The sequence below is a fragment of the Leiobunum rupestre genome, chromosome 4 (genome assembly GCF_980474605.1).
Source record: "Leiobunum rupestre chromosome 4, qqLeiRupe1.1.hap1, whole genome shotgun sequence".
Classification (NCBI taxonomy): domain Eukaryota; kingdom Metazoa; phylum Arthropoda; class Arachnida; order Opiliones; family Sclerosomatidae; genus Leiobunum; species Leiobunum rupestre.
In genome coordinates this window covers 57,534,953-57,548,332 of record NC_143387.1, presented here as the reverse complement: position 1 = coordinate 57,548,332, position 13,380 = coordinate 57,534,953, and the positions used below count along the sequence as shown (strand labels likewise).

Genomic DNA, 13,380 nt, shown 5'->3' with positions numbered 1-13,380 from the left:
GGAAGAAACATATCCAGGGATTAGTTTAGTAATTTGGAAATACAAAAAAAATATCTATATCATGGTTAATTAGTCCATATCTATATTTTCTAAAGACCTCTAAGGGTATTTATTGTTGACTGTGTCGACATCTATGTGGGTAGCAGATTAGTAGTAGGATCAGGTCACGTTGAGCCAAGGTTCTTACAAGCGGCGTGTTGTGTTTTGCGGTCTAATTGAGTAGCTTAAATTTTTTCAAAGAATTACAATGGTTCGAAAGAAAATTGATAATCGTATAAGGATTTTAATAGAAAATGGAGTTGCGTTAGGACATAGGTCATTTTTCGTAGTGGTTGGAGATAAAGGAAGAGATCAAGTAAGTATTAAATTTTTTTTAAACCATGGACCATGTGTAAATTAAGACTTGGCTATGTCATTGCAGGTGGTGATCCTTCATCACATGCTTTCAAAAGCAAGCGTTAAAACTAGACCATCCGTTTTGTGGTGTTATAAAGATAAACTCGGTTTTAGCACGTAAGTGTAAAATTTTTAAGACATAAATTAGTCACGCCTTACTAATTATTTTTAAACAGCCATAGACACAAGCGATATAGACAACTTCAAAAGAAATTGAAAAGTGGAGGTGGTAAAGTTGAAGTCAATGAGGATGAACCGTTTGACTTATTCATCTCAGCAACAAATATTAGATTTTGTTATTATAAGTAATGATGCCATCGCTTTCTCTTATTGTTACACACTATTATTATTATTATTTTTAGTGAAACTCATAAAATCTTGGGAAATACGTATGGAATGCTTATCCTTCAAGATTTCGAAGCTATGACCCCTAATTTATTAGCTCGAACTATAGAAACGATTGAAGGAGGAGGAATGGTCTTGGTTCTATTGAAAAGCATTAATTCATTGAAGCAACTCTACACCATGTCAATGGATGTGCATGCGCGATATCGTACTGAATCCCATCAAGAAGTAATTGGCAGGTTTAATGAAAGATTTATCCTTTCATTGGCCTCTTGTAAGAAATGCTTAGTTGTTGATGACCAACTGAACATCCTACCGTTATCATCAGAGGTTGCAAATATAATCCCCGCAATTCCCAAGACAAAAGAAGAAAGTCTATCAGATGAAGACAAAGAGTTGGCTTCATTGAAGGAATCCTTGCAAGACACTCAGCCAGTTGGCTCTTTAGTGGCTTGCTGCAAAACTCTCGATCAAGCAAAAGTAGTGCTCAAATTTGTTGAAGGGATTTCTGAGAAGTCTCTTAGGAGCACCATTACTCTAACAGCGGCGAGAGGTAGAGGGAAATCCGCTGCTTTAGGCCTGGCAATTGCTGCGGCTATTGGATTCGGGTATTCCAATGTATTTGTTACATCTCCTAGTCCAGAAAATTTAACAACTTTATTTGAATTCATACTAAAAGGATTTGATGCCCTTAAGTTTCAAGTAAGTTTTAGGTTTAAATTTATTAATTACTCTTTTGAGACTTGCGATCTTTTCAGGAACACTTAGACTATGAAATTGTGCAATCAACAAATCCAGAGTTTAACAAAGCGGTTGTACGGGTCAACGTTTTCAGGGACCACCGTCAAACCATCCAGTACCTACACCCAACTGATGCGAATAAATTAGGACAAGCTGAATTGGTCGTTATTGACGAAGCAGCTGCAATTCCACTACCATTAGTAAAAAATCTTCTTGGTCCCTATTTAATTTTCATGGCATCTACCATAAATGGGTACTAAAAAATTACATTCCTCCAACATTATGGTACTAATTTTCCCTCTTTGATTATAGTTACGAAGGAACTGGAAGATCCCTCTCTTTAAAGCTGATTCAACAACTTAGAGAACAGACATTTACAAATTCACAGAAAGGCAGTTCTACATTAGCAACAACGGGGAGGATGTTAAATGAATTAACGCTGGAAGAATCCATTCGTTATAAAAACGGTGATGATGTAGAATCTTGGTTGAACAAACTGCTCTGTCTCACAGCTACAGTTACTCCTGTATCCTCGGGATGTCCATTACCGGGAGATTGCGAATTATATCCTTTACTAAATTACTGTTTTCTTATTTTTTTAAAGAATTGCCATTGATATTTGTCTTAACATTTATTTATAAGTTTTATATTAATCGAGATACGTTATTTAGCTTCCACGCTGCATCTGAGATGTTTCTTCAAAATCTAATGGCTCTGTACGTTGCCTCTCACTATAAAAACTCTCCAAATGATCTTCAAATGTTGTCAGATGCTCCTGCCCATCATCTGTTTTGTCTATTACCACCATGCCCGCCTGATACTAGGACTTTACCTCAAGTTCTTTGTGTTATTCAGGTATATAAAAAGGTTTATTTGTTTTAACGAAGGGTAACTTACGTAATTTTTCAAAATCAGGTTTGTTTAGAGGGAGAAATATCAAAAAATACGGTAATGCAAGGTCTAACTAGAGGAAAACGAGCTGCGGGAGATCTTATTCCATGGACGGTTTCTCAACAAGTAACTCTAAAAAGTTTTTAAGTTTATTCCTCAAAATTAAACTCTTGCGTTTCTAGTTTCAAGATCAAGATTTTCCGAGTTTATCAGGAGCTAGGGTTGTTAGAATAGCAACTCATCCTGATTATCAGAAAGTAAATAGAATAAAGACTGGATCAAGTTTCGAGATTATTTCTATAATGATAACCTTTTTAATTTAGATGGGTTATGGAAGCAGAGCTCTACAATTATTACAAGATTTCTATGAAGGGAAAACAAACAGTTTGGATGAAGATGAGAAAATGATAACTGATGAAAGTGGAATTAAAATGGTCGATGACATGGAAGTAGCTCTCTTGGAAGAAACCGTGAAACCTAGAACGTCATTGCCGCCTCTGCTCTTAAGATTGAATGAAAAGAAACCTGATAGATTAGACTATTTGGGTGTTTCATTTGGTTTGACTGGAGAGCTTATAAAGTATGACTCCTTAACTGTCAATTTACGATACAAATTATAACTGGCTCTGTTTTACTAGGTTTTGGAAAAAGGGTGGTTATGTTCCCGTTTATTTAAGGCAAACCCAAGTAAGATTGATTTTTACATTGTTATTGATTATGAAAGTTAATATAAATGTAATTGCAGAATGATTTGACTGGAGAACATAGCTGTATCATGTTAAAACTTCTAAACGAAGAGCATCGCATTAGTAATGATGGACAGTGGCTTTCCGCATTCTGGTCGGATTTTAGACGGAGATTTATAGCTTTGCTTTCCTTCCAATTTCGAAATTTCAAAGCTCAAACGGCATTGGGCATTTTGCAAAACAAATTCATTACGCAAGCATCCAAAAAAGGTACAAAAAAAAATGATTTCTTCAAAGTTTCCAAAACTTTGTCATATTTTTAATTTTTTTAAATAACAAGGTTTATTTTGTAGATTTAACGAAAGGAGAATTGGACATGTTTTTCACTGCTTACGATTTAAAACGTCTTGAAATGTATTGCCAAAACATGTGTGATTATCACTTAATCATGGACTTATTGCCAACTGTCGCCAGACTTTATTTCCTTGAGAAACTTGGAGGGTTAAACATTTCTGCAATTCAATCTGCGATATTAGTTAGCTTGGGATTACAACATAAAACGGTTGACGAAGTTGCTTCTGATTTGGGCTTGCCAGCCACGCAGTTGTTAGGACTGTACAACAAAGTTATCCGCAGAATTACAGCCTATTTAAAATCGGTAGTTGAAAAATCTGTGGAGGCTACTTTAATTAAACCAACGGGGAACCCAAGCCCGATGAACCCTCTTACCATATCTCTCGATGATGAATTAGTAAGTTAATATGATATAGTAATCAATACTCGAACTGGAACGTGTTTCCTTTCAAAGCTTCTGATTATTCTGAAAAACTGGAACTGTGTATTAAAAAATAATCTTTACGAACCAGAATGATATGAGAAAAAACTTAAATGGAACAGTGTTCCAGTTCATTTCGAGCACTGATAGTAATGTTACGAATAAATACAACTTTTTGTGTTTTATTTAGGAAGAAGAGTCGAAGAAAGTTCTAAAACCACCAAAAAAGTCAATAATTGATGTAAATTTATCCCAATTTTCAATCAAAGGTTCAGAAGATGATTGGGAAAACGCCTTACAGAGACCAGGAAAAAGTGTTGTCACGATTAAAACGTAACATTGTCAATTTAAAATTTATATTTCGCAAATGTTACAAATCAATTCATTTCTTTCATTAGAATTGCGAAAAAAGTAGAGGAAAGTGATGTTATCATGGAAGAAGGAAACAAATCAAACAAGAAAAAGTTCAAGAAATTTAAAAAGTGAAAATTTGTAGGTATATATTTTAAGAAATATAAAATTTTATTGTATTGTGTATATAAAATGACTCATGTTTTTTTAAGAAAAACTAGCGATTCGTGTTAAGCTCAAAAGTGAGAAAACGGTGCTATAGAATTCGGGTGTCGTTAATTTGAGCTTTTCTTTAATTTCTTCAGTGCTTTTGTCCATAATTAAATGATACAAATCCCCGTAGAACTGAAAAAAGGAAGAGTAATTACTATTTTTTAGGTAGAAGTTCTTTTTTGAATGTGAGCACACAGAAGTATATAATATTTATATTATGAGATTAGCATCAAGTTAGATCAAGGAGAAAGGATTCAGGAGAACTATCTGGGGGCATTATGGGAAAATAGGGGAGGAGCCATGGAGGAAAGGTATGGAGAATCAACTTCCCCATTTCTTGAAAGTATCTGGTCACACTTTATTTATTTTATCCTCAAATTTTCAAACTTGCACCAACAAGTTAGTGTCCTCACAAAAATATATTAAAAAGAACAAATCTAGTGGGGACGAAAGCTTCCCTTTCAAAAAATTGCCTCTATTTACTTCAGAGTTTTATCTCCTTATCATTTCTTCACAGGAGGAGCTCGGTGGTTATCCCAAATTTGAACTGTGCATAAATTAATTTTCTGCGAGGATGAGGATACCGCATTTTAACTCAAAATACCTAACTCTAGGTGTGATAAATTTGCAATATTAAGTGCAAACCTAAACCTTCAAAGCGACGTTTATGTTTGAAATTAAGCACATATGTGCTTCAATCTTTCACCGTTTTGGCGTTGCAAACGTGATATCCAGTAGCGGCGCTAAGGGTGGGCTGAAGTGGGCTTTAGCCCCCCTACATATCTGAGATGGGCCACATATTTATTAATTTTCTTTATCTCTAGAAATTTGTTTTATTGACAAGAAACGTTTTTCTGGAAAAAAATCTGTCAAAATCAATTCGTTTACTCAAGAAGATAGTAGACCAGAAACAGATAAGATTAGGGAGGAAGGGAGCCGAAATTGAGAGAAAGTTGAATGGACAATAGAAAGAAAAGAAAGGGGCTTAAGGGAATTTAGGGAAATACCCCGGGCATGTGCGTGTCCCCTCCAGGTCGGATACAAGGTCAGAAGGGGTCCAGTAAACGGGACGAGAGTAACAATAAAACTACCTTGCTCTTCTCGCTTCCTGGAAATTTTTGTTTTTTTTTCGATTTCACCACTTTTTCTGCAAAAAGTTTTGCGTGGTCAATCCAAGGTTCCCGCTAAGGGCTACAAAATTCTTATCGGCCACAAAATAATTAGTCCACCTGTGAAAAAACCTTAGTGCCGCTACTGGTGATATCCCTGTGAAAATCGAATTTCGACTCCTGCTCATCGACTTTGGAGTTTGTGGAAATAATAATAATGAACTTTTATACCCCCTAAATTTCAAGTATAGTGGTTTTAGAATTCTTCACCCTGTGTATACACTCTCTTACGAGCGTATCGCCCCCTTACAATCTCCCATGTGCCGTCGCCACGGCCTCACTACCTATGCCTCCACCAAAGACTATATATACGCTTCGCTAAATAGACTGGCGTGTTCAATGGCTCAACTTGCATACGATAGCAGACGCTGTTCAAATTTTCCCCCGCGCTTCAGCAGTGCTACTAGTGTCGCGTCTAACGGCTGGTCAAAGGCTTCTCCCGTGTTTCGAAAGTGTTAACAGGTTTTTTGTATGGAGACGCCTGTCTAGTAAGCGAAATTTCTTTTCCCTAGCGGGTCCCCTCCCCTTTTACTCCGGCTATGGATTCCCTAACGAATATTCTCCGTAAAATTTTTCTGGTTGGTCGGTTACTAGATTCGGTTAGACAAAGAAGCCAAATACAATCCAACCTCAAATCAATTATACTCAACTAGGTTCGACATTCACTTTAAAAATGGAATTTGTTTCTGGTTTTAATTTTTCTAATTGCAAAAATGGGGCTTTGGCACAATAAGTTTAGTTAGGCCTAAGATAACATTTTCGCCCTTTTGAAAAGTAGCCGGTACAAGGACCATATGAAATGTAGCTTGCACATCCAAGCTTTATGTCGAGGGGTCGGACATTTGCCTGTTTTGTGTACGGGATTTTGGATTTTTTTAAAAATCCAGGATTTTTTATTGTGGATTTGTCATACAAAGTCTATGGGAACAAAATTCTTGGATTTTGGATTTGTGGATTTTTTTTCCAAATTTTGTACGGGATTTGGCTAAATGACCGACCCCTCGCTTTATGTACTAATACAAAATAACAATAAGTATGACACTTCCTATTGTTTTAATGCTAATTTCTTGACCTATCCTTCTTTCGACACTGACATTCTCGCCATGCACCGAACTGAGTAGCGTGTTATCGTCCTTGGTAGTATATTTCGCTTTAGGCATATTTAGACACTAGAGAGCCCTTTGTTGTGAACTGAATCTAGATTGCGCAATAGCTTTAAAAATCTATTCTGTGATAATTTTTCCTAATTGACTTACTCAATGTTATGTTACTTATGCTTATACTTCTTAGCGAATCGGTGAAGTGAAGCGATTTGTTACCATAAGACTACCCATAACTTTCAATATAGACTAATTATACGGTTTTTTTTTCAAGTGAGAAACGTTCAATGTAACATGAGGTCGGCATCCATACTCTTAGATAAAGATTTTCTGATTTTAAATAAAAGAACTCTTTTAGTCGGCTGAAAAACCAAATATGAACGCGAGGGTCGGCAACTCGGCATTCCGAATCAAAATATTCGTTATGACGTTGATTAGGATGTTTCAACTTGACCTTTCGACCACACTTCGACACTTTAACGACTCCGTTGTGCTACAGAGGAGCACAACCTATAGTGTATCACATTTGTCCGTCTAATGCGCTGCCGTGCAAAGCACCAAAGCATTAATGACCAAATTTTCGATTTACAGATTTTGATTTTATCTCACCCTATTTTATACGTTAAATTCAATTTTGAACTAATTTTCGAATTTTTGTTCTTAGAGAAATGACTTGTTGCAAAACGCATTATGTTAGGTTTTTGCATTATTTTCAAACCAAAAACGCATTAATGTGTTTATTTTCTTTAAAAGTCAAATCAAAACGCATTTTTTTCGCTATTCAAGACATGGTTTTAATGATATTTCTGAAATATCGTTTGGCCCGTAAATTATTTAGTACCAGAATATAATTTGAGTTGAAAAATCCAAGTCTACTATATAAACTTGAAAGAAGTAAGTTGGGGTATCTTAAGGCAAAGAAAGTTTGAATTTCGCGGGTTTTCTCCATATTTTGGTTTTGGTCGTTAATGCTTTTGTGCTTTGCACGGCAGTGCGGTAACCTATTTCATTAAACCATAAGTGTGTAATATTGTTACATAAGTGTGACACTTCCTATTCTTCATAATCAAAGGTTTTACTGAGAGCTATTCACAAGACAGACTGCATTACGGGCTTCGTCGCCGTTTTGCGTCACACGTAGCCTTTGACAGCGACTCGCTAGGGGGATATTTTCTTCTTGTGATGATGTCACTCCGTTACTAGCTCTCAGTAAAATATTCCCCAATTTGGTTCAAATTTGAAGGTTAATTTTGCGATATTTAGTAAGAGCACGTTGAGACCAATCGAATGATACCAATATCAGGTCATATCAATTTTCAAGGTTACCGGAAGTGACGTCACGTGGTTCGTATTTCCGGAAAGCCCCGTAAGACAAACAGTTCTTTGTTACAAATCACTAACCTAATTAAAAAATACTTTGACCCATCGTGTACCTTATCACATGCTTATTTTGTCATGGGCTCTTGGACTATAAAGATATGTGTGTACTGGGTTCACGTACAGTGTATCCGATACCGATGCCGCCGTCGCCGTCGTATTCCACATAACTCTCCAAGAATTAGGTATAGAAGGGCCAGGGATATCTTAATCGAAAGGAAATGTCATGCCCTCGGTAGTCCGTTATTGAAATCGGAGCCCAAAAAGTTAATCATTTTCCCATTTAAGTGGTTTTTCGCGATTTTCGACTTTAAATCTGTGCATACTTTTTTAAATTAAGAGCGACTTGGTTGAATATTATATTTTAGTTATTACTGATCATTACTACAATTTTGGTTCCATTAAGGAATTTTAATTTTCTGGCCATTTCGTGGGACCTCACACTATTCTGATATCAATTTCGTACCAATTGATACAGGCGCCATCTAACTCCAAAAATATTCGGCTTGAGTGAAAATAACCGCGTTCAATATGTTCGCGTTTCGCTACCTTATTTAAAAAACCAGGTAACTCAAAAAATTAATATTTCGATGAAATTCTTCTTGGGTTTATTAAGTTAATGTACAAGATGATTGAAAATTTGTTCCAATTTAAAATATATTTAATACATCGGGGGATTGTGTGTACTTAAATGTCCGTGCTATCGTGGTTGGATTTTTTTTTAGAAATAACTTATGGTTTCGGCTTACGCCTTAGGTACCAGGGGCTTCCCAGCTTCTATAAGCGCGATGCATGCTTTAAATTGGCTAAGAATCATCTCTATTTACTTTTAAAGCTGATAGATGACGAAGCGCGTATTAAAACTATCAAATTATAGGCGGTTAAATAAACCCATCTCTGACTGTCTTCCCCCCCCCCTGGTTGAAAAATGCTGCCAGATCTTTTCAAAGAAAATTATCAGCGTTGTTGGTACAGCCAACTTCGATTACGCGCGAAATCGAAGTTGGCCGTACCCAGGTAGCGCCCCGGTTCTTTTTTTAGGACTACACCACTGGTTGTAAATAGTTTTAAATGCTTACTCTGTCGTGATCAACAATTTCTTCCTCGTACGTTTGCTGGACGTCGGCGCAAGTCACTTCGCGGCATCGGTCTTTTCGCACCGACACTAGGAAATCAGTCGGATCCTACCCAACGATAATGTCGTTAATCGACCAAATTATCATTCGCAAGCGCCTAATCATAGGGACAAACTTTTTTGGAGTCGCTGTGAGGTTGACTACATTTGATGACGATGCAGTCGTTGCCCGCGCTGCTATTCCAACGGCTGAAAGAGAATGTGTAGACCATGGCCAATAGCGCCATACAATGATAAGTCCACGCCTCAATCGGAGAATCCTAACATGGGAAATCTATAGTTAATTCAAATATTGGCTAATTCACAATTTACAATCTGAGAAGCCGGATTTTCGTTTGCTAAGGCACGGCCAACTTTGATTACGCGTGGTTCGCGTTACAGTGGCCAACCCATTCGTTAAAGTTACTACGTTAACCTATGAGCAAAAGATATGTGTATGGTTTGAGCGCCCCTAGCGGAATATTATTTTTAGAATAGTTTTTGCATTGAAGCAGAAGAAAGTAGTGGAAGTACGTATCTTTAGCTTTGAGCAGTAGAAGTCGTTGTGCGACCCACGAAAACGCCTTTTTACGCGTAATAAACCAAACTGAAAACGTAGTTCCACTTTTGTTTTGATTCAACACGAGCTAAAAACGACGAAAGGAAATAGGCCTTAGCTCAATTAGCAGAAAATGGGAAGGACAATATGTTACAATTGTTCAATTTAAGAAAAATTGATTTTTTAAACGATGTATTTGGCGCGAAAATTCGTGAAAAGTGACGCCTTGCCAAAGCTGACTAGAAACGTAATTTCCCATATTTTCTTCTGATTGAAGCCAATATAAAAACGAGTGTGGCGCTGAACTCCTACAGATTATAGTAGAGATTATAGGGGGGAATGTTTTTCTCACGGAATTTTGACAAATGGGTTGGCCGCTGTAGTGAACATAGTTGGCCGTGGCTAAGGAGACGATTTGTAGTTTTTCGTCGGCTTAGCAGACGAAAATCCAGCAGTTTTGGCTGCACGTGGCTCTAATCAGAATGAAAAAGACTAATCACATCCAGGGTTGGACATAAGGATATTTTTTAGTAGTCAGCCTGACTAGTGAGCCTCCTATCTTAATTTATTTTAGTAGTCACTGACTAGAGGGGGTAAAAATGGGGGTATAAAAACAAGAAGGGCAGACATAATTTTCCTTTACCCGTCAGAATTAAAAATAGGAGTTTATTATCACTTGAATTGAAATAATAGAGTATAGAAATAATTAAAATTACGGAAAACTCATGACGATTTAAAATATTTATAATTAAAAAAATTCGAAACTTTGTGTCGGTGCCGTCTAGATGTAACATCACGGCTACATTATATTTTAATTAAAAATATTTTAAATCGTCATGAGTTTTCCGTAATTTTAATCATTTCTATAGTTACATGGTTTTGGCCGATCACAATTTTTTCACGACTTAGGAGTCTTTGACTAGTTTAAATATTTTCATTGATAATATCATCAAATCACGCATTAATTAGAGATAGAGATTCTGAATCAGAACCTTGTATGAGGTGCAGTGGACTCTCTGGACTCTACAAACGTGTTGTGAATTTTTTTTAAATAAAATATTATCGATGAATGATGAATTTATGATACGCCATATTATTTATGAATATTTAGGTACATTTTTCACTAGTCAAATTTACCAGTGAGCCCCCAGATTTCGATTAATTTTAGCAGTCGGAGCATTTATCTTAGTAGTCAAATGCCGTGACTAGTGCTTTATGTCCAACCCTGGTCGGCTGTAAGCAAAATCCACGTAACGTTTTGGCGGTAATTTTGAGAAATATTGATTTAAAAGTTTGAAATAGGAATTCCTAATTCTTAATTTTAGAATGTAAATATCTCGACGAAAATTCACGATAAAAGACAGCGGTTTTCGCTGTTTATATAGTGCTTGTTAAAATTATGGAAATTTTTCACCTTTACGGCAGCAACAAGCGTTCCCCATGGCGTTCCCTTTTAACCAGGTAGCTTTTTTGACATATTAAGGCTTGGCAAAAACACGACGTTCTGTTTATAAGTTAAAAGTTTCCATTATTTCCACAAGCACTATATAAACAATAACTCGCGATTCCTGGCCATAGATATAGGCAACGTATATAAAGGTCTAGATAAAATATTTCAAAGGGAGTGAATACGGAGGTGACAGCTAGCAGAAACGCGTAATTTCGGCAGGCTATCCTTATAGGGCGCTATCTATCGGTAAGAAAGCTCGTGCTATCGTCGCGAGAGCCGTTGTCTCGTGCTTAAAAATTAAACTAAAGGTCACCAACAGATGGTGTCTAAAGACTACGGCCTGCGGAAAGGTCAAGCACTTAGTACTAAAATGCTAAGAGAGCTCGCGCTCTTGGTCACGTGCCTTCCTCGGTGTCTGCTAGGTGTCAATTCCGTATTTTATGTCACGCTTAGACGCCCCGAAATTTATCTAGACCTTTATATACATTTCTTATATCTATGGTCCTGGCTCTCTGAAATTTTACTTCTTGGCGATTTCCTGGGAGGATGATTTATTTAAAGGGAAACGGCCAAGCTTTTCCAAATATCGCCTTATTTGCATATCAAAAGATCAACAAGACGTTCAATATGCTTACACGTACCTTATTTTATCTTGAAAAAATAGTTTTTGGCCTAAAAAGTTGAAACGTAAAATAACGCCAAGTATTTGGGTTTGAATTTTCGCCGCCATCTTAAGGTGTATCGCCAGCGCCAGCAGCACCTTAGTGAGCAATTTGCGAACTATCCTAACTATGATCCTAACTTTTAAAATCGTGCAATTTAGGCTTAGATCTCGTATAACTGGAACGCGTCGCGCGTGCAAAACAAATCTTTCGCGTCTTCAGCAGCGCGCGCTTGTATGTTGTTTTTCTGTCTCACCGATTTCTCACCAGGTGTCGCAGCGGACGCGCGCTTTTCAATTTCCCGAAATTTCTTTATTTTATTAAAAATTAACCACTTAATATTTTTGGATGCGGTTTTCGCCATACATTTTAGTTTTTAACGGGCTATAGGGCTATCTAACTGGTTAAAGCTTGACCGTTCCCCTTTAATTAAGGTTATATTTGCGCCATCTAGTATAAATAAAAGCGTTACAATAGAACCTCTATGGGCTTTGCTCTAAAATGGTTTATCTGTAACTAATCTGTAAATCTGTACATCGGTTTATTTCCATACGACTCTGACCATTTGTGTAAATTTTAATATGTGTAATATTTGTGTTTAGAACAAGACATGTCCTGCTGGCCAGGAATGTACCGTCGAAGAAGCCCCTTGCTCCGACTTGGTATGCCCTCCATTGCCCCAATGCAAACGTCCCAGGAACCTAGACGACCAATGCGACTTCGGGGAGCCGCTAAACTCTCCTGACCGAGGTAAACCGTTCTTATGCGGCGTCGAAGTCAACAAACCCCAGTGTCCGGCCAACTTCGTGTTCAACGTCAATACGCTAGGTTGAAACCACCGCGAAAAAGCGACATCTATCGTACCATTCAGGTAGTACACAAGAGCCGCCACTCGCTTTAATCATACAAGTATTAAGATCAAAGGCAGTACGAGCATCAAAGACGTGACTTAGAAGCAGTACTTCCTAAATCTGCAATTTTAAAACTTGAAGATTTACTTTCGGTTCCATGCCGATATATTTGTGGGCCTCTCCCTCCGGTTGCATATTAATCCCAATTTTGGAGAGCTCCTAAAATAATACGGAAAAATAACTTTAGTTCAAAAACAATTTTATCCCCCCCCCCTAATCCTGGATTTATACTAAGATCTAATCCCTTACCATAAAAAAAGTTATACCAGAAGTACATAATAAACTATAGCCGAGAAAAGTATCCATGCTAATGTTACTCACTTGTAACAGGTACCTTTGCAGGTTCCGGAAAGAAACTGTTATCCGAAATAGTGATATTACATAGGGAAAATATGGTTTATATTTAAAGGGAATATAACCTCCAAGGCGTTCTTTACGTAAGCCCCAACAATATTAGGGATCAATTACCTCTGCAACAAAACACTAAAGCCCAGTTCACGCTATACAATTAATTGGGCCACTTAATTGAAACCAACTAATTGTAAGCAAGAAAATTGTACAGTGCGAACAGAAAAAGTTGGAACAATGGTTACAATTTTTCTGTTCACACTATTCAATTTTCTTGCTTCCAATTAGTTGG

General features: G+C 37.0%; 2 protein-coding genes across 3 annotated transcripts; one reads left to right on the top strand and one right to left on the bottom strand.

Moving 5' to 3' along the window:
• Positions 1–198: 198 nt before the first annotated feature.
• l(1)G0020 (RNA cytidine acetyltransferase l(1)G0020) lies at positions 199–4,365 on the top strand. Its single transcript, XM_090173430.1, has 15 exons — positions 199–355; positions 422–513; positions 573–701; positions 759–1,443; positions 1,500–1,735; positions 1,795–2,046; positions 2,124–2,337; positions 2,398–2,499; positions 2,556–2,630; positions 2,697–2,953; positions 3,012–3,060; positions 3,119–3,329; positions 3,413–3,810; positions 4,025–4,167; positions 4,233–4,365. Exons 1-15 carry the CDS (start codon positions 248–250, stop codon positions 4,318–4,320), a joined length of 3,039 nt encoding a protein of 1,012 aa, XP_090029556.1. The 5' UTR covers positions 199–247; the 3' UTR covers positions 4,321–4,365.
• LOC149948427 (dynein axonemal intermediate chain 7-like) lies at positions 4,332–12,850 on the bottom strand. Of its 2 annotated transcripts, XM_090173429.1 has the most exons (4): positions 12,828–12,850; positions 9,296–9,439; positions 9,124–9,228; positions 4,332–4,530 (listed from the first exon to the last, which is right to left on the bottom strand). In XM_090173429.1, exons 1-4 carry the CDS (start codon positions 12,837–12,839, stop codon positions 4,393–4,395), a joined length of 399 nt encoding a protein of 132 aa, XP_090029555.1. In that variant the 5' UTR covers positions 12,840–12,850; the 3' UTR covers positions 4,332–4,392. The 2 variants fall into 2 exon arrangements, 1 of the variants encoding a protein (XP_090029555.1); XR_016480639.1 differs by lacking the exons at positions 9,124–9,228; positions 9,296–9,439; positions 12,828–12,850 and adding an exon at positions 5,490–6,002 and having other exon boundaries at positions 4,443–4,530.
• Positions 12,851–13,380: the final 530 nt, after the last annotated feature.